The 24,445-nt window shown below is 42.4% G+C and overlaps 1 protein-coding gene across 3 annotated transcripts in view; it reads right to left on the bottom strand.

The window, feature by feature from the left end:
- The window catches only part of ppfia2 (PTPRF interacting protein alpha 2), a 174,131-nt gene that overhangs the window by 28,773 nt on the left and 120,913 nt on the right, over positions 1 to 24,445 (bottom strand). For all 3 annotated transcript variants that reach the window (XR_012180060.1, XM_073480546.1, XM_073480547.1), the window contains exons 3-8: positions 17,654 to 17,755; positions 14,162 to 14,326; positions 13,339 to 13,413; positions 7,789 to 7,899; positions 2,018 to 2,239; positions 28 to 174 (exon numbers count right to left, since the gene is read on the bottom strand). Coding sequence is in view for 2 of the 3 variants with exons in the window: in XM_073480546.1 (XP_073336647.1) it covers positions 28 to 174; positions 2,018 to 2,239; positions 7,789 to 7,899; positions 13,339 to 13,413; positions 14,162 to 14,326; positions 17,654 to 17,755 (822 nt within the window). In the remaining variant the exon portion in view is untranslated. The remainder of the gene's footprint in view (positions 1 to 27; positions 175 to 2,017; positions 2,240 to 7,788; positions 7,900 to 13,338; positions 13,414 to 14,161; positions 14,327 to 17,653; positions 17,756 to 24,445) is intronic.

The following is a 24,445-nucleotide window of genomic DNA, read 5'->3' as shown; positions in this document are numbered from 1 at the left end:
ACAAACAATCCCCTGGATTATACAGACCTGTCTGAGGAACGCCTCCTTGTTGGCCAGCTCGTTCTCCAGCTTGTCGTTGATGTCGTGCACCGAGGTGGACTCTCGCTGGGCGCTCAGGTAGCGTTTTTCCAACGTTACGATCCGCTCCTCCATGTCCTCCTTCTGACACATGGCCTGCTTGCAGACACACACACACACACACACAGTAAATAAAGATGAGAGCATTCTGAAAACCATTTGAAACATTTCTTCTTCTACTTTGCTTTAAATTTCAGCTTTTCTTTTAGGTCAGAACTTTCCCTGAAATCATCTGGAGCTAGTTTTAAACATTAATTTAGCTATTTAATATCTGGATTTCTGTTGCGCCATTACTGCATTACAAAACATTAATTTTACAAACTGTGATTAATACGGAAACTTCTAAAATAATTGTGCAAAATGTTCCCATGACAGTGTGAACTGTGTCTGAACTATGAGTATAAAGCAGCTGCATGTCATTAGTAGAAAGACTAAAATTACAACATGTCTAGAAGCTTTCACATATGGAGGACTGAAACTGCCAAAATAAATAAATAAATAAATAAAAAATAAATACATGGACAAATAAAAATATGCCATGTATGGCACCAAAAATAAAATTAAAATAAATACCGAAGCAAATTAGTAGTAAGTATGTAAAAAAAAAAAAAAGTAACATTTTATGAATAAGTAAAGACCTACATTTATTTTAATATTATTTTTGGCGCATATAATGGAATACCACTTAACTTGCTGAGCTTTTAATTAATTAATTAATTAATTAATTAATTAATCAATCAATCTATTTATTTATTTTGATATTGGCAGTTTCAGACCTCCATACTCACAGTAAAGCCAGACAGACATACTGGTTGGCCAATAGTGGCCTCTCCCAGATGTAATGTATCTATATGTAAAGAAAAAAATGCTTGGAATAATTTATAATTGTTAAATTCTCAGTAAGTTCTGTGAGTTTCGGTGCACTGATGTCAATTACGACAATCAAGTTTATTGTTGAACTTTAAAATATCCTGCTTCTGTCTCTCACATAACCTCATTTGAAAGGATCACTGCAAAAACTGTGTGTATATCGGCTGATAAATCCAAATATCGGTGTCAGCATCAGCCCCAGAAATCAGGTGTCGGTCAGGCTTTAACTCACAGCACTAAACTTGAAACGTAAACACAAATCAGAGCTGCAAGTTGAGAAAACAAACTCCATCAGATTAGCTCCATATATGAAACGACCACGAGAAATATGTACGAACAATAAAGCTTCATAAAGTACGAAGTGGCAGCTGCGATGTCGTATCTCACACTGCTGCCGCGAAGCGAGGTTTCTATCTGCACCGCCCTGAGAGTTAATTTCCTGCACGGAGGATCGCTGCAGACACAAACCCATGCGGGCGCACGTGGGGTTCAAAAATATCAGACGCTGGGAGAGCTGAGTAAACTGCGGCTCCCAGAGGAGGCAGCGCGGGATAATAACACGGGGTCGGGCCCGATAAAGCTAGACCCACAATCGCTGCCTCTGCCTGCATCGTTAGCAATCAATAGCAATTTCAGCTGAGGGCTGTGGGGGGATCAGCTTATATTCATATCCAGTCCTCTTCACATATTCACCTCACACACACGGGAACTGAATGGGTTCATGATTGGGCTCTTTAATTGCCAATTTTCTGACATAAACACTCATTTTTCCAGGAGAGCGGCTGGTTTTGTGTTTACAAGTCAACACTTTTTTAACCCTTGTGAAGTGTTTATGGTGCGCGCTGTCGCCTGCCTGATCTACAGTACATCTGGCGTAATTGCTTAATTGTTTTCGCACTTTAAGGAAGCATCGTGCCTTAAACTGTGTGTGCATGATGGACACATACAGTCGCAGAGAGGACGGGAGTGTGTGTGAGGGTGTATGCTAATAGAAGCTTATTTCGGGCCGTCTTTGATGTCTCTCTCTCGCGACCGTTATTCCCTTTTGCAAATGTGTGTGTGCTGTAACCTCTTTGATGTCCCTCTGGTACTTGTTGTTCATCTCCTCCGACTTGATGAGGTCCTTGCGGGCGGTCTCCAGCTCCTGCTCCACCTCGGAGACCCGGGAGGAGAGGGAGGACATGCGCTCCTTCATCTGGGCCAGCTCGTAGTTCTGCTTCTCCAGCAGGTCCTGCAGCTCCACCACCTGGCTCGCCTCGTGGGCCGACTCCAGGGAGCCGTTGGACAGACGCTGGGGGAGGGATGAGTAAAGAGAGGGGAGAGGAACGTTAGCTGAGGTTTGACAACAGAATTAAACATTACTTTTTTTTTTGTTAAGGAGAGAAAACTGAGAAAAGGGATGGGCAATTATTCTTGATCTAGGGATCTCCAAGAACATCTCCTGGAAATTAACTACTGCTAAACTCAAAGACTCCCTCTGATTTACATAATTCTTTTTATCAAAGGCATTAAAAATGTATTAAATATTACAAACCAGTGAATTAAGAATTACCACAGTAGTTGAGGAAAAGTTCAACATTTTGGGAAATAGGCTCATTCGCTTTTTTGCAAAGAGTCAGGTGAGAAGATTGATACCATTCTCATGTTCATACAGTAAACATGAAGCTACAGCGATTAGCTACGTTAGCTTCACGTTTACGTTAGCTTACTTTACTTTTAATCTTACCTTAGCTTAGCATAAATACTGGAATTGGGGGGTAATCAGCTAGCCTGGCTCTGTGTAAAGGTAACGAAATCCATCTATTAGCACCTTTAAAGCTCAATAACTGATTAAATCTTGTTTTTAATGCGTAAAAAGTGTAAACATTTTGAGTATTTTGTGTACAGATACACTAATGAGATGTAACACGCTAATTAGCAAACTTTGAGGGTGCTGGTGGGCAGATTCTGTTACCTTTGGACTCAGCCAAGCTAGCGGTTTCCCCTCGTTTCCCGTCTCTGTGCTAAGCTATGCTAACCAGCTGCTGGCGGTAGCTTAATATTTAGCATACACACACAAGAGTGGTATCAATCTTCTCAGCTAACTCGTGGCAAAATAATAAACTATTCATTCAAAGAAACAAAGTTATGTGGTCAGTAAAGTTGTTGTTATTTTAAAATTTAAGTCAGTAGATATAAAAGGTATTCAAGATCGACTCTACCCTTCTAAGTAGCGACCTTTCTAGCTTCAAACAGTGTTTTGGACGGCTTGTTTATATGGAAATGCATCAAATAACTATTTCTGAGTTCGTATAATTACTCAATAGTGTTGTAAATATCAACTTTCTGAGATTGATTGTTTTCCAAACTACATAGTGCACCTTTAAAGTGCATGAACACATCAAACCAACAATTTAAAAAGTGCCTTTTCGACCACTTTCTTCTCTTTACAAGATGTGTTTTTACCACATGGGGACTGACGGTAAAAAATAAATGAAAACATTCGGAAAACAGAAACAGAAATTTGACTCAAGGAGGCAGAAAAACAGAAACATTAACCAAACTGAAAATTCACCAGATGAAAAACTATTTTTTTGATTTCCTGTCCTGTGGTGTACTGAAGCGATCCTTGAGGAAAAAAAACAGACTCTCTCCCACTTCAGACACTATTTCCTCTTTTTTGAGAGTCACACACATCAGCACTCCAAATAAATTCCACTTCAAGGCTTTGGCTCTTTTTCTGCTTTGAATTTTGGATGGTGACAAAGACCTGGTTAATGAGAATCACTCCAGACTCCACTGGAAAAAATTGCTTTGACACTTGCGTCGGTAATATGATTAGGTTTCGCTGACTTCTCACTCTGTGCAGCTCTGCGTGAGGTAAGATCGGCGAGGGTGGAAGGCAGAAAGATCCGACTTACGCAGGTTCAGAGCTGAGAATAGCTCATCAGAAGGCGACTTTATTATCACGGCTAACTGACGGCGCTTTAAGATGACAAAGCTGACTGTTTGTGTTCAAATGTGATTATTGTATCACGGGTGGAAGTGAAGATTGAGCCGAAGTGATGTCTTTACTCTCCGTCTCTCTGTTATATCAGGCCCAGCCGCCCGTCCTCGCCCATCCATCTGTGAGGACAAACCTAATTGGGCCTCTCCGCCTGCTGCCTGTGATCAATGATTCACCCGAGCAGGGAACAAGACCCACTAAATCACACCGCTGATTTTAATACCGGCGCTCCGGCAGTGGGCCGCCGCCATAAAACGGGACCGACTTTAAGGTTTTAGCTCTATTGCGAAACGTCTCAACAGTCCCACAGACGATACATTATTCAAGTAGCTCCCATTATTGTGCCCGTTTCACAGTCTGGTAACATGGAGACACCTGTTTTAAGACTGGGGAAGTTTAAATTTATAACAAGAGACGGAGTTCAGGCAGAGTTTGGCATCCAGATGGGGAGAATTTAAACTATAGCCAAGCAGAGTTTTGGATCTGAACCCAAGTTTGGAGATATATGTCTCTATTAACATGCCGACATAGTGGATGTGAGTAAATATTGTCCCGTATGTGGTTCATGTGGTTTTTCGAGAAACAATGGAGTTTAGACTTTTTCCAACCAAACAATCCTTTTGAAAATTTGCTCACAGTGAGGTTTGTGGTTTATCCGGAGCAACAGGGATTTCTTTTTCTTCTGGAAAGACAAGCTGCTTTTGATTTTCTGACGTTCTGAGCAGCTTTCTTTGAACGGTCACATTGTTTTAATCTCCTTCATGTTCATGTCCCTTTATTCTCATTTTATCTGCCGTGTCTGGTTTTTATTTTTTTGTATAAAACACTTTGTTAAGAATCATTACTAAGAATAATTATTAAGAATTAGACAAAATGTCACAATTTAAGGCACAAGATACACTTCATTTTATACACTACAGGCAGGTGTGTGCAGCTGTGCAGGGCGATGCACAGACAGAGACAGAAATCTCTGGTGAATTGACTTTGTAATTGTTGCAAATAGAGGAAATGACTCTAATATAGAACAAAACTACAGAATTACTAAAAACTGGCACCAGTATGGCTGTAACTATCGTTTAGTGTCAATAAAATCCAAAGCCAACGCTAATAAAATCAATGCAGCTGAGAAAAATTAGCTTTATAGTATTCATAGCATGTTTTAATCGAGTTTTACTTATTAACTCACCACTAAAAAGAAGAGCTGGGCAATATATCGATATTATATCATTATTGTAATGTGAATTTTTATATTGTCTCAGATTGTGGATATTGTCCTGTCGTGATACGGCATAAGTGTTGTCTTTTCCTGGTTTATGAAAGTAAAAGGTAACCCAGGTGTCAGTTAATCTGTTGTTGGAGTGATCTAGAGTCAAGCGCTGGATGTTTCCTGAATGAAAAATGAAAATGGTGAAGCAACAGGCCCCTTCTGTCAGCCTGCATTAGCCGGTCATCAGGCTGATCCAGGTCAATGCTAAAGGTTTTGAAAGCTCCGTTGGTCAATATGCACTTTAAAGAGCTACTCCTTCTTCCTTCCTTTCTGACTCCTTCCTTCCCCTCTCTCTTCTCTCTTCTACCTCTTTCCACCTGTCACATTAATGACAACCACAGGGGCACGTGCAAATCAGCTGGAGAGGATCGAGCTTCCAAGAAGATCCTGCTGATCGGGGTTGTCATTCCCCCTTGACACATCTGTCGGTCCCTGTGTCTGCAGTGACACTGCAGGAGCCCTCACTCTCATCCTCACATATTTCAGCAGTTAACACACGCATGCAATTTCTTTTGCAGGCAAAAATAAAAACAACACACGCTCATATTCGCTCCTTTTATCTCTGCAAAACAGAGCAGACGATAGCTGCCTCCTCATTAGCCCATCCCTCTGCATACCCTCCTCATCTTTTTACCCCCAACTCCTGCCCCTCCTGCAGCAGACCAGCCAAGTAATAGCATCTTGATTGATCTACCCAGGTATCCTCTGTGAGATGCAGATGCTGCCGTCTGCATGTAAAAGAGGATTTCATAGGTCTGCTTTGGGATTTGGGGGTTTCGGCTGTTTTGAGCTCTGATTCAGTGGCTGTTCTGTACGATCTAGTAAATGTGGGAGCAGTTACAAGTCTGTCTATAAATTAATAATCAGAGGCAGATTTGTATTCAGCTGTGCATGCCCACGTGTGCTCCTGCATAATGAGGGAGACGGAGGTCAAAGCGAGAGCTCTCACCCGACTGTAGGTCACCTTGCTAAATATATAAGCAAAACCTTTTAATTTGCAATATTTCAAAGTGATATACTGACGATTAAAACAGCGGGCGGGACTAAGTGACCAACAATTATTTGTGTAATACAACCACAGCAGAGGTTTAGACAAAAACACATGATTACTGCAGGGATTTTGACTTTGAAGATCATTACAAATGACATATTGAAGCCAAGATCCATGCTTAAACAAGGTAAATACGTGCTTGTTTATTATTGTGTCATTATTTGAAATATATGAAACTTTAAGGTCCCATATCATGCTCATTTTTCAGGTTCATACCTTTGTTTTGGATGACTTCTAAATACTGTTCACATGCTTTAATGTTGAAAAAACACATTATTTTCACACGTACTGTCCATTGCTGCAGCACCTCTATTCACCCTCTGTCTGTTTCAGTGTCTGTCTCTTTAAGAACCCGCCTCCTGAAAAGCCCAGTCAGCTCTGATTGGTCAGCTCACACAGGGCTGAGCAGGCACCGCCCACCATGTTTCTTTATGATAAAAACAGACATGGAAATCTCACTTTTTTACAACACAGGACCTTTATGCTCCATCCAGGAACATAAAGGCATTAGATCATATACACACGGCGGCCATTTTCCTCCGAGTGGGAAGCTCAAAAGTCGTACTGCAGGTTTGCAAGTCCTACAAACGATCATTTCATCCCTTCCTGTTTGATTAGCAACTGAAAAGATCATTGATAATGAAAATCTGGAGGTACACTGGGCCATATATTAAGGTAAAACAGCATATTTGATGACCTGTTAGCTTCCTTTAGAAAACGTCTAACGTTAGCATTCAGCCACTTCCTAGCGAAGGTTATTGTTTGATAGTGTTAAGCGAGAGCAAAAATATCAAAGCACATCTTGGGACACATTTATTTGAGCCTAGAAGTGAAACACACTGGATGTAAACAAATGGTTGTTAGCTAGCAAGTAGCTGAATGCTAACATTAGCTAACAGGTTATAAAATATGTTGTTTTAACTAGAAATATGGCTGGATGTCCCTCCGGATTTTCACAATCCATCATATTTTCATTTGCTGATCAATCAGGAGAGTGGTGAAATGATACGAATCTGTCAGATTCCCGGCGTTTATACAACTTGCAACCTGAGCACTGCAGCATAACAGTATCCCAGCATATGAGCTTCCCACCCTGAGTTTTGTTGGGGGAAAATTGAGGATACCAAGATCATGTCATGTTTATTAAAAGAGCTGAACTGTATATCTTTCATGGTGTTTTGAGACAGATTCTGATATTTCTTTCCAACTCAAGGACAAAAAAGGGATTCAGTTTGTGTCCGACAATGTGGTCAAGGGTTTGAAGAGCATTATAAAACATCATGACGGGTGTAAAATGTATAGAAAACTACTGTGAAGGACCTAAAGGCATTTCTTAATTGGCTCAGTTCAATTCGAACCACTGGTTTTGTGCCCAATTAGATCGGTTCCGAGCTTGACCACCTCCTGCACTTGCCAAATGCTTATTAGGAAAAGAAGACAGTTTCCACTTTTGCAGTCAGCAGAAAAAAATAATAAAATGCTTGTCCATCCATGTGTTTAAAACACACATTGCACTTTATTACTGGGGAGGCTCACCTTGCCGTGGACCTTCTGTTGAGCTTCAGTGCCCTCCAGTATATCCTCTGCTCCGTCTCCGGAAGCCACTTTTCTCTGAATGTGAGCATTTTGTTCCCGTAAGGCCACAATCTGCAGGACAGCAAACAAAGTGCAAAAATTAGAAATAGACACAACGTCAGAATACCTGCATGCACATAGGAAGTGTTTATGTTGGAGGTTCAGAGAAACAAGACGATGTTATATCACAGACAGAACCGGTTCCCATCTTATGCAATGCTAGTAAATTACAGTATGTCCCTCTCTGCAGGAAACAAACATGAAGCTGAAAGCAGCTGATTCAATAACTATAATTATCATGTCCTACAGGACCTCGTGTCTCATTTCACCACCTCAAGCTACTGTCCTAAAGTCATAATCCTGTCAGATGGGTGACCGACAACAACAATAATCAGGTTCTTCCTCACCAGACACCATGTGATTATCACTTAAGACAAATGTAGACAGTGGGCCTGGCTGCTGCTGCTGCTGCATGTCTCTCATAAACAATCTGAAGCCCCTGAGACTTTGCAGAGACTTTGCCTTGCACTTTCCAAAACAAGACTTTCCACGAACCTGAAACTCGTGGGTTTATAATTTGAAGCACACAAACCATTAAAAAATGACCCATCAAAAATGTCAACTTCTTGTGAAACCTCCTCGTAAAAGTGATTAGTTCAGTGCGGCTTTGCAAAACTCTGCAGCAATTTGGCAAATCATACAGCTGTCGTTTGAGCTCCACTACTGGCTCGCTCGATTCTCACACAAATAAAGAAATATCGTCATGTATAACATTTGCCGAATTAAAAAGAAGGCCCAGATAGTTCGGAATGTGTTGTAGTGAGCGTTTCACAAAGTTTATAAAGTTGCTCCGGATGCAACAGGTTTCAAAATTGAGCGTTTTTTAAGGGAGTCCTTTATTGGTTACGCTTAACTGACACACTTAGACAGGAAGCAGACAAGATGGTAAAGCGATGCCTCAACAAACTCACTCTTTTAACAAGGAAAGAAACAACTGTACTGCATTTAACGTCGACATACTATATGTCAAATCAGCCACATCAACTTCACTCAACAACAGCAAGGAGATGAAGAGGGAGAGAAATTCCCCAGACTCCCTTGTAAAATCTCTCAATTTTGTGAGTTGTTGAGTTAAGAGGGACTTCATCAACTTTGCAAAATGCTTTTTTATGACAAATTTTAATTATTTAGACCTTCTTGTAAATTCGGCATATGTGACACATTATTTTTTTCTTTCTTTGTGTCTGCGGCTCAGATATCGCATCCATCTTTAAAAAACGCATCACAGTATAAAACCAAGTATAAAGTATTCATACAGCGTCTTCTAAAGGACTTGCTAACACAGAACTGGAAGGTCATCTTTGTGCAGAACAAACAGACTGGGATGTTTGAAGGCCTCTGTTCTGGGGGGAGAAAACTTCATTTCTCTCAATAACTGAGATTTGCAGTGAAGGAAGCCCCGGGCACGATCGATGACACGACCGCCGATAAAACCAACAACTCTCTCAAGTGATTTTGACACAATCCGGTTTGAACTCAAACCTGCCCTCACTGACGGGGCAGTAAAAGATGATTTCCTCGCATCCACTATAACCTGGCTTCTCCTCACATTAATCTCGGCCTCAGACTTCACCGGCAACAGCTTGGCTTCTTCATCGCCGTTGTGCACTGACTACAAAACGTCTCTGTTCATTATTCTTAACGAGGGCGTGATTAAGCCTCCGTATGTCTCTGTACCATTATTGCGAGGTTGTCTTTAATTTCTCCAGCTCAGAGATCAAACACAGACACCACCCGTGATGTAAAGGCACAACAAATGATGAGTGGGGTGGGGTGCTACAGATGCATCGTCAGCAAGGAGAAGCTTTCCAGATGTTGTTGATCTTCCCATCCTTCTTTAGCACTTCTGCACTGGATGGAGATGGAGACGGAGATGGAGAGGACTGTCTGAGGTAATGTGATGAAGGAGAAATTGGACAAACGTGAGGAGGAGTGAAGGGAGAGCTGGGGGGAGGGCGTTTCTTACGGTACATAAGATTGATTTTGTCAAGGTGAGAGCTCGGGGGCATGCAAGTCTCCGGTGCAGTGCGCTTACAATACAATCAATCACATACTCTGAAGGAAATGCATGTGAACGCACGCACACACACACACACACACACACACACACACACACACACACACACACACACACACACACACACACACACACACACACACACACACACACACACACACACACACACACACACACACACATTTACAGACACAAATCCTGAAAGCATAAAATTCTCTTGTTATTTAAGGATTGAATTTGCCTGTGATACCTTTGGTTTTTCTGTCTTTGTCTGACTACTGATGAGAAAAAAAATCTGTTTTCCAACAGAAATGAGCTTGTATCAAGAAATTACAAAAACAAGTCTCACATTGTTTTTTAAAACATATCAATTTTCTCAATTGGCTCTTTTTTTCTACATGAACACAAGATTGTTATCCAAGTTTGAACATTTTGTTTATTTCACACGAGAGATTTCTGGCTTTTTCTTTTTTGTCTTGTTCTGCTCGCTGGTTTGAGAACAGAAATCAGTTGATGTTACAAACTTCTGGAATCCAGAATAAAATCTGACGACAGCTGTCTCCTCATGCTGACAGTTCAATTCTTAATAAATAACAAGTAAAGCATTTATCTCTGAACTTTGAGTTTGACATTTGTGAGTCACACTTACGTTATTTATGTTAGACCTTTTCGACTCAGTAGATAAAAATGACTTAATGTCATTGACATTTTCATTGTGTTGCTGGTTTAACTGTCTTTTCTTGTGTGCTTCAATCCAAAATCAGTTTTTTCTTACTGTGATGATCCTATGCATGCAGTCTTACAGAAGCATATTTTTGCCACACCAGAAAAAGAAAAATGTAACAGTATCACATTATAACGTGTTGTTATTACAGCAACCTTTCACCCTGTTATAAGATACAAACATAATGTTGCATTCAACGTTATTACAAGATATTTCCAGGTTATATTTATAGGCTATGATGTGAAGGGGGCATGTCTGAACTGAAAACCTCAGAAGTTAAATGCACTTTATTTTCTCCACTTTGTTTTGTTGTTTTTCACAATTGAAAACCTTATATGTAAAAAAAAAAGTACAGGGAAAAAAACAATGCACCTTTTAAATCTTAGAAACCCACTGTCAGTTTGATTCTGGTAAATGACCTCTGCTTAAACAGCCTGAGTTCAATCTTTTAAAGTAAACAAGAGGGTTTTTTGCAACAGACCTAACTATTAAATGGGCTAATTGGCCACAATCATGAGGGACGAAATGAGCTTGTTAAAGGGCCAAACTCACCCTGAGGACACCAGCTGAATAAGTCTGATATGTTTTTTTTATGTTGTAACATGATACGTTTTGCATATGATGAGGTGATGTGGTGAAAAGCATTGTGTCAGTAACTTTTTCTTTTTCCGCCATGGCAGCAACATGCTGTCATGCAAATTAACCGCTGAGTTATATTGAAGTTTTTTCAAATTCTGTCCCGCTGTTGATTAATTCCCCTTTGTCCCCCTGCAAAACAACAATTCATCCTCAGATGGAGTCCAACACAGTCCGCCTCAGTTTGTACCATAGCAGCAAATTGCAATCACCAGCAGTAATCAGCGTGTGGCCACTTAAACACCTGTGACCGCGTGAGGTCAAAGGCCGATGATTTCATCAGGCATGGTCGTGTTGTCTGAAGCCCCCGTGGGGAGAAGGGAAAGGGGGGGTGGGGGGAGTCCCATGCCAGACCTCCATCACAAATCAATTACCGGTTCACTGGCTCCCAGCTCCGCTCGCCCTCCCTGGAGCCTCTGAGGCGTGGACACTTTTATTCGCAAAAGAAGGGGTTTAACCGCCTGAAGGTCCAATCACTCATCTGTCCACGCAGCTGACAGCTCTAGTGTTAACCATTTATGAGGGTGCAGACTCACAGAAGTACAGTACGGTCTTTCTAACCTTGGCTGTGCGATGTGAGAAATATCTTCAAAGAGATACGTCCTCGGCTGAGACATCTGTCAGCGGCTTTACAGTTTGGAAAAGCAGACTTTGTCCAAAAAGCTGTAAAAAGAAAAATGAGCGGCAGCTTTGGGAGCCAGGAGCCTGTCACATTATTTTTCTAACTGTTCTCTCTCTCTCTCTTTCTGCTCAGATCCTTCAACGTCTAATTTTGGGCTACGAACCATCACAGTCCCAGTTTGTCTGTGAGCTCCCTGCCTCTTGTCTCCGCGCCTTGTCAGACGTTCTCGGACCGACTTCAGCCCTGCACTCTCATTAACACACACACTTCCGCACGCAACCTTCCTCTGCTTCCCACCTGCCATCTCTATTTCTGTCCTCTGCATTTCCTCCTCTCTCCTCTCCAACCTGAGCTCGCTGTCTGTCCTTCCACCCACTCCACCACCCCCTCTGCTTCTCACTCCCCCTCTCCCTTCTTCCTCTCCTCTCCTTACCGACTTTTATTCTAGGTCTGAGTGTCAGACTGGCATGTCTGACAGGCTGTGAAGTGCCAGCCTGAGGGTTATTCTCAGCTGGAACAGGACCATCTGCAGTGCAAGGGCTTGCTCTGGCACTTCTGGCCGCCTGAGCCTGGAGGTTGAGAAGGAAGTTAGGCCACCAGAGCAAAAGTGGCCACTTCTTCTGTCAGCGCTATGCTGGTCACTCGTGTGCACAATGTTTTGCTGTGCTTGCTGAGAAGCCTGCAGAAGTGCTCTGGTTGTTCCTCGGTGTTTGAGTTGATGCATAATTCAGAAACACATCTCTGGACTCGATCCAGGACGCGTCACATCCTGAAGTAGATTTACATCCACATAAATAAGCAGAACATAATCCTGTACATTTGTTCTGTGGGTTTTTGGACACAGGTATGACATTTTTAAACAGTTTCAGGGTTGCTTTTCACTTTTATGTATCCATACATATATCTTTCTGACATTTTTCTTTTTTTTTCTCATTTTTTACGTGAAGCAATTTAAAAATGTCAAAAATAATTGACTTCTCTTGTGAACAGGTTTGTTTCTAATTATTCTGTTTTTTTTAAATCTTTATAAATGTCATTATGTTAATATCATTTTCTAGGTATCACACTTTTTTCACTGCCTCGGTGTATTATTTTTCAAACCAGCCTTGCTTTTGTTCATCCCTCCATCCATCCATCCCTCCCTCTGTCCATCTGTCCATCATCCATCCATCCATCCATCCATCCATACATCCCTCCCTCTGTCCATCTGTCCATCCATCCATCATCCATCCATCCATCTTTCCCTCCCTCCGTCTATCACCCATCCATCCATCCGTCCGGCCATCCATCCTGCAGTGCATCCCTCCATCCATCCATCCATCATCAATCCAATCACCCAATCAGCCATCCATCCATCCATCCATCCATCCCTGAGGACACAATGCTACACAAAGTACAACACAGAGAAGATTCAGATGTATTGCAGCATCCATTATCTGTGGCAGCTCTCACCTCCTGATTGGCTGCTGTGAGCTCCTCCTCCAAGGCGGACACCCTCTCCAGTGACACCCGTAGTCTCTCTCTTACCTGAACATAAAAACAAACAGACAGACATGTATTATGATCTCCCTGCAGATCTCCTGGTCTGGATAGAAATGCACTCAATTATCCCCCCACTGAAAACTGTTTAAATTCCAGTCCAGCCAGTCAGTCAGGGGTTAACAGAGCAGAGAAGAAGCCCCGCTGCTGCAGCAGAGTGAGCTGTCCTCCTCACAATAACACTTTGCTGAGGCTTCAAAGCAGCGTTATGAGGCTTTTATTGCTTTTAAAAGGGACCAGTTGCTGGGGAGGAGATTCCCCTCTTCCTCTGTGAACTCAAGAGTGTCTTCCTCTTGGATTGTCGCGGCTGTGATGGAGCAATTACTTGCACCGCGTGGCGACCGTGCACCGCAGCTGCTGAGGCCCAATAGGAAGCCGGCTCTCAAGAGGAGGTTGATCCTGGCTTAGAAGTTAGCAGTGGTCCGAGTTGGGATTGCCCCCTGACGGCTTTTATTCCATTCAACAGCATGCCATTGGATGTGCTTTTATAAATGATGGCTTTTAGAGGAGAGGATGAATGGATTACAGGGGCGGTGGTGATGTCACACAAGGGGCTAAGGTCACAAATCAGCAGGCTGTGAGGAGGCAGGAGATTGTAGAGGCTAAAACCAACAAATGTTAGCTGGAAAACACAGTAAACTGCACATGTAAACTATAAAAATCACATTGATACTACTGTAAGAACTGCTTAGGCAGACCTCGACATTAAAAAATATGCTAAAGGAGGCACACTCACCTTCTCATCTAGGGCTTTATGGTGTTCAAACAAGGACTTAAGCGCTTTGAGGACCTCAACCTCACTGGAGACCCCCGAGGGAGACTGAGCCTGCCTCTTCACCACCGTCATACGAAGCGACCGCTCGTGTCTGGACACCAGGCACTCCAGATGTTCCAGCAGTAGCTGAGGAGTAACACAAAACAAGCAGTAATTACGTCAGATGCTGATTTAAGTGTAATAATCTTATATTTGTATTAAAAAATCTAGTTGCTCCTTTTTTAAGTTGGATCACGGAAGATCTTTTGACTTAATTCAAGTAAATGTCACTGCTGTGTCCTGATAAGTAACTTGTCTTTATTTGAGCTGTTTATTAGACAGATTTTCAACTGAAATTGTTTACATGTTGCACAAATATGAAGCAAAAACATCTAATTCAAGCACTATATTTTTCACTAACTGAGATAATCTTACGTTTAGATTTAAATCTAGTCTGACTTGTTTACATATCCTTTATTTTTTCCCATTCCACTGATAAAACCGGTGTGTCAGATGGTTTATATTCAGTTCAGATCTCAAAATAATTATCATACTCCACCAGCAGACGGGAGGGCGGCGAGGGCAGAGTTTCCACTTGTTAATTGCAATTGCGGATGTTGTTGTTCTCTCAGAGGGATAAAAAAAATAAAAATATTGCTAAACATAATTAAGCTCGCATAAGTAAAGCATATGTGTGGGAGACAGTTATAAATGTAATAGGTTACATGTTTTAGGAGACAGTCTAGGCTTAAGGTGCCCTTCAGGTGACGCTGACATGTTCACAGTGCTGATGTTTGATAGGTATAATGCACACACATCATAACTCATCTTGAGATCGACTTAATTCAAGAACTGTAAATCATTATTATTATTGTTATCATAATCCACAAACTGTTAACTCTATTTATTTGTGTTTTTAGAGTCCTAGTTAAGCTACTTCAACAGGTGTGCAAGAGAAAAATGTTGGTTTTTGCAGGGATTTACAGTCATTTACATAATGTGCACTTTATATTAAAGTTAATATGATGTATAGGTATGAAAGATGTAGCCTCAAAAGTAACTATAATCCTTCCAGCAGTGCACAAAAGGGATTATGCTAATCTAGGTTGCTAGCATGTCAAGTCAACTGCCAGCAGGGAGCTTCACAAGGACAGTCGAGATGAGATGCAGAGCTGGAGGGCTCACTTCAGGAGAAAGAAGAAGAAGAACAACAACAACTGAGAATAAACAACCTGAGTGAGACAGTGAGACAGAATACCAGCTTGGCAGCGACAGATAAAACATTATTTATTACTCTTTCTTGCTCAACTGCGAGATCAGGATCATCTGTTCTCATTTACTCATCGGCACGAGATAATGGAAACACTGCAGCAGTTTTGCGGTGATCCGCATCTCAACACTTCATTCCCTCTAGGAAGTTGTCCAAGGACATAAAATGAAATCCACTCCAGATAATGATCTGCTTGGAGGGGTCGGGTTCCAGCTCGAAAATGAATTCCCCCATTCTTTCCCAGAAAAGCCTCACTGGCTTCATCCTTGTCATACCTTCGCTTCACTAGTCTAAACATCCCCCAGCTGAAGGCTGCCCAACAAGGCTGCAGCTGGATTAAATGTATTCTGTGGTTAACCACTGGTTAGGAAATCAAGTCCCCGCTCGGAGACACTGGTGGACTGAGAGGGGCTGCGTTTTTAACAAAGCTCTACAAAGACTCCCATTAAGCATTACGCACTGAGGGTGATATCATTTGATTATTCAAGAAAACTGGAAGAAGAGGACGCATGTGTTCATGGATGAGGACGAAGATAAGAGGAAAAGTCCGGATCTTATGAGAGTGTGGACAACAGCAAAAACCCATCATTCCAATAGGCTATAGTCTTTTATATTCCTACTATATAATTAGAATCCTAACTTATCTCAAAAACTCCTAAATCGAACCGTAAACTTTGATAAGTGTTGTTGGTGGTGTATATTGTATGCCAATTAATACATGCTCACTGGTATTTAAAGCAAAAGGGCTAACGTCAGTGTTAGCTCCTCGAACAGGTTAACATCAGTCAGTTTCTCCAACAGTAACAACATTTCAGTGCTCACGCTGTTCCCCGCCTTCACTGTCATTGTCGTACAGGCCTGACGACAGGGGTCCTGGCCGTTATTTTGAAGAACACAAACATTAGAGAAACAGGAACACAAATTAAATTTAATTCCGTTTTGTCCCTGTTGCAAAATCAATGTGTTAAATTTTCCAAGCAAGAAATAGTCTTCAACAAAACACTGAGCAGGTGGAAGTGATCAGAGTCGGACCACTTGTTAACAGTTGGAAATCCTGTTGGTGTTTTGTGCATGCAGGGCTGAAAAAAGACCCCATGCAGACTGTCTGTCCGATACCACCGTCTCATCGGCAGCCATCGTGTCTCCTGCACACTCGACAAAATGTCCTCCCTTGAATCAATCACAAAGTGAACCGAGCTCTGTGTTAGCTGACGGTCGCCTCGTCTTTGATCGTCTGCTTCTGTCTCATTACGAGAGTTTTCTATGAATTTACATGCATGTAATTTGTTTGTGATGCTTATCTGACACAACCAATAAAGTTTGAGTCTTCTCACTGTCATCACTTCTGTCGTCAGCCCCTCGGTCCACAGACTGCCTGCACATGCCTTTTTCCAAGATTTAATTACAAACTGTAAAACCCTGTCAGGGACAAAACCGAGCTTAATTAAAGTTCGCTTGGTAATTGCCCATCGGAAGATTCGAGGTGATAATAAAGTGAGAGAGTGAAAATGACTTTTTTTTTTTCCCGTACCCTGTTTTTGGCATCTCACCTCGCGCCACGCTGTTTTTTTCTCGCCGTGGTGCTAAAATATTCTGCCTCCACCCAGAGAAAAGATTGTGCAAGACTGTAAATCCACACTTAATCAGCAGTGGGATGGAACAGAGTCTTATCTGTCAACAGCAGAGTGCGCTTACTGCTTTAAAAAAGGGAAATGTTGTTTTATTGAAGATGCAGGGACTTCAGCCGCACAGAATCGAGCTGATCCGCTAATGTCTCCAGTTGTTTTTCCTCTCCCGAACACTTTGACCCGGACGCTGCGGGGCATCAGCACCATTTGGTCTTAGTTTTACCGTTGAGCAGCCATCCATGTGAAGTAAGTGGGAAAAATGTTCCGGCAGAATGAGGGGAGCTAATGAAGTATGTCTGGGAATTGGAAACAGACAGTGCGCATGGTTGCTTCAGCGCTTCTGCAGCCTTAAAACCGTACCCACCAGATAGCTTAAGCTTTCTCTGGACGCCGTCTATCGCAGTGTGCAGTTTGTTATTTGGTTTTTTTTTTGCAGCTGACACGACAATTTGGGGGAAAAGCCGGGAAACTTTAGAGAAAGTTGCTGAATGCAAACTTGCAGGGGGGAAGAAAAAAACATCATGAGTTTATGATTAGCTAATAATAAGCTCATCGTGGTGGCATCGCCGTCCTCACCCTGGTGTTGTTCCTCTCGGCTTTGAGCTCAGAGATCTCCTCCTCCTTCTCCAGCAGCTGCTCCCTGCAGGCGTTCAGCTCCTTGGTCAGCGCGGCGAACTCCTGAAGAGGAAAAAATAAGAAAAAGGAGGGGGTGGGTCAGCATGAAGGCCAGCATCGCACAACGCTCTGCAACAGCCCTCCACGGTGATGCAACGCAACATGAAGCAGAAGGGCTGTTAAGTGGTAGATGGCTGTAAGCACTGGATGATGAAACAGAAAAGAAAATCAACCTTTACAGCGAGTTGTTGATGTTATTGCTTACTTACACTTGCAGTTTGGCAGCAGACAACTCACAAGCAATAAGTAAAGATACCTTAAGACTAGACTCTGATCAATACTGGACTTTAAAGGCCAATCAACTTCTTATTAAAATTTCGATGAATCCCAACAAACCCTTTAAAGCACTGAAATCACACAATAACAACAAAACTAACAAATTAGACGGAGGAACATCAGCGAATCTCGTGTGAGTGTTGTGTTAAATGACTGTTTTTGTAAATGGAGTCTGGTGGCTTTGAGCAGGACGATTTAACAGCTGCAATTTGTCCTCTGAAAGGGCCGTGTGATGGCAAGGTAAATGCATAAATGTGTACTGACTGTATGTGCTGCAATGACACTATTCAGTGTATGTATAAAAATGTGTTTGATTAAATCAATAATTGAATTAATACATGATAAATGACCTCCCCTGTACCCAAATGAAAGTAAAAATCAAATATCACAGCTGCTACAAGAGAAAAGACTTCATTCATTCAATCATTCATTCATTCACTTCATTCATTCAGCAGGAATAATAAGGAATACAATGGTCATATAGGTTGAGATTAAAATATAATTTAGATCACAAAGAAGCTTGACCGCCGTGTCACAGCATCTATTATGACTCACAGCGAAAACAAGTCAGAGTTTTGAACAAACAAATATTAAATCAAAAGCTTTTCACATTAAAAGCACCAGGGGAGCAGAACGAAGGTTACAACCTCCAGCGTTTCAGACACATACGGGTCAAAAACTGACCGCAGAAAATATTACAGTCCCTCAGTGACAGACACAGATGTCGGTGGTTTCCCTTCCGGCAGACACAGAACAACTAATGTGCATAAAAAAGCAAATAAAATACGTTTTGTCTGATTCATATACTCCTGCTATTATTGACTGAAAAGCCAGCCATGCCATCACTGTACATCTGGGAACAAAAAGTTCATCCCATCGTACAATAAGGGTAGAAGATTGAATGGTCGGATGGTAATCTGTGGATGTAAGAGGATTGACTCTATACAGTGGTGCAGGCTCAGTGCCAGGTGTGCTGGATTTACACCTATAGTCCTGAGTGACAACACCAGAGAGGACCGAGAGGACGGCGCTTTGTGTCGACTGTGGGGTATTACTACAAACATGAGCGCTGCACTATGGACAACAGCTGACACGACAGACTGTGTGGCTGCTGTGTGTGATGGAGCAGCGGGTGTAGGCGCTGCATCAGGGCGGCAGATTGTAGCTTTACTCATGCAAATAATTTTAAGAGGCAGGAATCATCTCACAGGTTGAGCACATCGACCGAAGAGCAAAATATTATTTATATTATGTGGTGCATCTTATACTGTGGTACTACTATTACTATTACTACTAAAGACGACGTGATGGTGGCGGTGAGGGTGATGGAAATAATGATAGCAATGATGGTCGGAAGATGAATAAGAGGAATAAAGAGAAGGAGGAGGGGGAGGAGGAGGAGGAGGAAAAGGAAAAGGAGGAAAAGAAGGAGAAGAAGAAGAAAAAGGAGGAGGAAAAGAAAAAGGAGAAGGAGAAGGAGAAGAAGAAGAAGAAGAAGAAGAAGAAGAAGAAGAAGAAGAAGAAGAAGAAGAAGGAGGAGGAGGAGGAGGAGGAGAAGAAGAAGAAGGAGAAGAAGAAGAAGAGAAGGAGGGAGAGGAGGAGGAGGAGAAGAAGGAGAAGAAGAAAGAAGAAGAAGAAAAAGGAGGATGAGAAGAAGAAGAGGAGAAAGGAGGAGAAGAAGGAGAAGAAGAAGAAGAAGAGAAGGAGGGGGAGGAGGAGGAGGAGAAGAAGGAGAAGAAGAAAGAAGAAGAAGAAGAAGGAGAAGAAGAAGAAGAAGAAGAAAAAGGAGGATGAGAAGAAGAAGAGGAGAAAGGAGGAGGAGGAGAAGAAGAAGAAGAAGAAGAAGAAGAAGAAGAAGAAGAAGAAGAAGAAGAAGAAGAAGAAGAAGAAGAAGAAGAAGAGAGGAATGTAAGAGGAAGAAGAACGGTGTGAAGGGAAAAAAGAAGCATGAGTAGAAGAGGAGAAGAAGAAGAAGAAGAGGAAGGGGGAGAGGAGGGAGGAGGAGAAGAAGAGGAAGAGGGGGAAGGAGGAGAAGAAGGAGGGTAGGATGCAGAGTCAAAACTCTTTCAGAGCTTGTCAGGAAACAAACCAATGCAGACTGTCACTAAATGTGGCCTCTAAGTCTGAAGCAGCCTGTCGTGACATGTCTGTCAGACCGTCTGCCTTTTCCTCTCTCGGTCCATTTTTCAGCTGATGGATTCTGACAAAAGACACAACACGCCTGAACTACATTTACACACCAATTACTGCCTGATAACCCTGCTGCTCCAGACCCAAACCACAAACACACTCTTTCACGACAGTTTTTGCTTCGCCACCTCACTCGGGAATTCTGAGCTACAGTCCCGCGACAACGACCGGAGCAAACAACCGTCAGAGGAGGAGAGACAGCCCGTCACTCAGGGAGACATCAAACCTTTGTCCCTGTCATCCCGGGCTAAATTAAGCACAGAGCAGACGTGTGTTCTGAGCGGGTCACGTCAGGCAGGTACAAAGGAACCAAACAGAGACACAACTGTCTCGCAGTGACTCTTGAGTGATGAGAGGGGACGTGTTATTCATTTAGAGCCGGTCGACACTATAAACAGAATGCTCTGCGTTTGATTTTAGAAACAAAAAAAGGAAAATGTCAACTTGAGGCATATAATTTGGAGTGATTTTGCGGCATCTTATCCAGAAAAGGACTAAAACACCAGAAACCATGGTAATTCCACAGATTCAGAAGTCTAATGAAACAATTTCTTAATGACTCCTTTAATTAAATTGACCTTTAATACTAATCCATAATGGAAAAACCACAAATAAGCTTTAATTAGTTGCTGTGTAACGCTCGTGACTAAATGACATTGTGCATGTCATAAAATAAAACTATAATTATAAACAAATTCTCAAGAGCTGCCAGATGAACAGAACCAGCGATCTGTCTATCCGAGCACACATTGTGATTCAGCATCGGTGCGCCATCTGCCCTTCAGAAGACAAGGACAATAACTCGGCGTTACAGACGAACTCCAGGGAGTGTGGCAATATTGTGTCTCACAGCTACAGTGGCGCGACAAATCCTTATAGACCTTATAGAGCGACAAATCCTCGGCACAAAGACACCTTACAGCGTGAAAATCCCCAAATTACTACCAATGCTTTCCATCTCTGTATTACGAGTGAAGTCAAGTGGATTTACTCGTGTGATCACAGGCTGGATTTTTAGGTGAAAACGTGCAATAAAGGCAGAGTAACGTGGTGTTTCTTACTCATGGGATGGGTGCCAGAGCTGCAGGCTGTGGTCATACCTGAACGCCCGCGAGTAAAAAACAGAACAACCAATTAATCATCAGTGTTCGGGAGCAGAGGCTGCAGGCTTTGGGATCTCGCAGCAAGTTCATTTCCAAGTGCTGCAGGGCTGCTGCTGCAACCAGCCGGAGCAGCCGGAGGGTGTGAAAGCAGTTTCAGAGCTACGGAAGCCCAGAGCGGTCATTGTGGCTGTAAATGTTTCTGGCTCGTTATCTTTGAGATCGTAACTAAATCATCGCAATGCGCTCTTGTGATCCCGACTTAATTATCTCGCAATGAATGAACATTATGTAGCGCTCGTGACAGTTTATTAGATACATGCGTGCAGTCTCGTCCAACCCAAAACAACAGGCCTGCTGCTGTGAGTCACGTCTTCTGGGCACATGATTAAACTTTATTGTTTTGTTCAAGGACCTCTCAACACCGCACTGTATTGAGAGGTGCTTCTGCTGGATTGTACGCCCTAATTGAAAGGCATGTGCCGAATATTAAACAGAACTTTAATCACATTATCCTGAGATTAATTAATTAATTATGTTTTTGAGGAATATTAACTCTCTTGCTGAGCTGACAGTGACTTCTGAATGTCATCTGTAATCGAAGGACGCGATGCCTTTTCCACCGTTGTTAGGAGAACATGATCCATCGTGAGAAAGCACACTTTATGATGACAACAACAGAAAAGGACATCTGGGGAACTAATTTATAAATGCTTATTAGTTGGGTTAGTTAGTTTAATCTCTCACAAAGGGCATTATTGAAGGGCGCAGACCAAAATGCTTCTGGACACCACTGAACAGGCCTCCAACCAATCATGTGATGTAGCGCTGAGCCATTTTAGCATTTTATGCTTTTATGTTTGTTATCCCTCCAAGAGAAAGACGCTATCCGAGTTCGATCAACTAGTGGACAATCTGCCCTCACTTTCTGCTGACGAAGAAAGCAGGTAATGGTGCTAGTAGAGAGAAAACAGAAAGGAGGGAGACAAAGAAAGGAGAGGCAAACTGTTAAAGCGATTCTGAAGAAAGATAGCTGTTCTTTGTGTCTCAGCACTGCCCTGTTTGAAGGTTTGATCTGAGATTCGTGAGCTTGGTACGATGCACTGAACAGACCTGGAGATCTGCGTCAACTGGATTGACGTGCAACCAATCGGAGCAGTGGACTGTATGACATGTGACTTCACGAAAATGGACCTTTTATGCTCCTCTGACATTCAGATAGTAAGTTGTGATTTACTCATCACACACCAGGATGTAGGAAAGTCTGTTAAAACGGGGGGGACACTAGATGAAACCTGACATCTCTCGGACCCGATCGAAACCTAACTACGACTGGTCGACAAAAGAAGCAAAAAGGTCGAACAGTCAGGACAAATGTGTCCATTACATGAAAGGTGCCCGCCGAAGTAACTATCTGTAGAGGAGGATCAGGTCAACGGTTTTGACCCAGCTGTCGCCATGGCAACAAGAGATACAGGGAAAAGTGTTGGCGTGGTAACCAAGTCATCGCTATCGACAATTGACCTACAGTGGACCAATACAAAAATGAGATTCTAAGATTGGAAATGCTAAACAGCCCGTAACATGTTGTTGTTTCCCCAAAGAGATCATCACACCATCTTGGAAATCAGTCTGTAAATGAAGCTCTTGTGTCATTAGGCTATAAAAAACAGTCTGCATTTTCTAAACTGGGTTCGTGCCGTACGTCAGGCACAAAAAAGCAGCTCAGAGTTCATAAATCTCCGTCCCAGAGGAGCGCAGCTAATCACACCAATCATTTGATTTAATGCCTGTGAGACCCAACAATGGCCCGCTACTGCTCCAGTTAGACAGTTCTGTTAAGCTTCAGCTGCCTCAACACCAGCAGTATACTCTCTCTTCTTAAAATCAGCAATGTTTTAAACAAGCCTTTATTTTAGAGCGGAGTTAAAGAAAAAGGCTATGACGCTCCCTAAAGGCCACTCTGGCAGGTCTGTGACAGGTTCTGGGCTCTCACGAAACAAAATTCATCCACTAAGATTCTGCTCTAAACCAGCAGAATTATCTTTCCATCACAAAGATTGAAGTTACAGATGCAATGACGCTGAATGTGGGTATAACTGACAGTGAGAGTGTTAGCTAATTTTGCAGCCCATCGTCCTCGCGCTAAACCTGGCATTCTGACACCCGCTTTAATTAACTTCTCCATGTCTCTGTCAGCTAGTCAGTGTCGCAAGCCAAATGTGGCACAAGCACACAAACACACAAAGGCTTTAGAGTGTTCAGATTGAAAATAATCAAAGGGCATGCTCGAACAGGCACCAAACAAGACGAGATAAAGCTTTGAATGCACAATATGTAAATTCTGTCGCCAAAACAAAAGATGTTGCTCAGAGCTGGCCGCTCTGGAGGGGAGAGTCGGGTGCAGAGCCGGGTTTTCTAGAGGAATAAACACCTTGAGTCACATCGGATATTTCTCTGATCCGGATCGGTTTACAGACGGGAGGAGAGCTCAGAGATCACTTGTGGGATTAGAAAAAGGATTTATCTTCACTCCTGTTCATCAACCTGACTGCAGCAGCGATCCACGGAGGTCACCTCTGTCGTTAGTTAATGTAAAGCTGACTGAAGCTGGAGGGGGGCATGTACTTCACTTTCTGGTCTATGATAGCAATGAACCTGAGTACAAACACATAAAAACACACACCCTTCTATGTATTGTTGTTAGCTATTTTACGGCTAAAGTATAGTAAAATAACCTGGCTTTTAGGGGCGAATAAAGACCCTTCCAGTAATGTGAGTAAACACAAACAAATGGTCAAAAAAAGGTTTAGTCAAATTCTTGGACTAACTTCCGACCAAATGACCCACCATTACCTTGAGTGGGCTTTTCTCTGGGTTTGAACTTTGTTGGAAACATCTGGAATAATGTAAGCACACAACCCAAAAAATGATATCACATAGGACCAGTTGTTTTGCCTCCTTGCTAACTCACCACTGAAACATACTGTGGTTGTTTGCATTTATATTTCACTGTGTCTACACGTAACACGCATTAATATCTCTCTTTAGGTGTGACATTTGCCTACAGTGTGTCCTCGCCACACTGCATTATTCACAACACTGAAAAAGGCAGCAAATGGAAGTT

The sequence above is a fragment of the Pagrus major genome, chromosome 14 (genome assembly GCF_040436345.1).
Source record: "Pagrus major chromosome 14, Pma_NU_1.0".
NCBI classification, from domain to species: Eukaryota; Metazoa; Chordata; class Actinopteri; order Spariformes; family Sparidae; genus Pagrus; species Pagrus major.
This window is presented reverse-complemented; position numbering and strand designations above follow the sequence as displayed.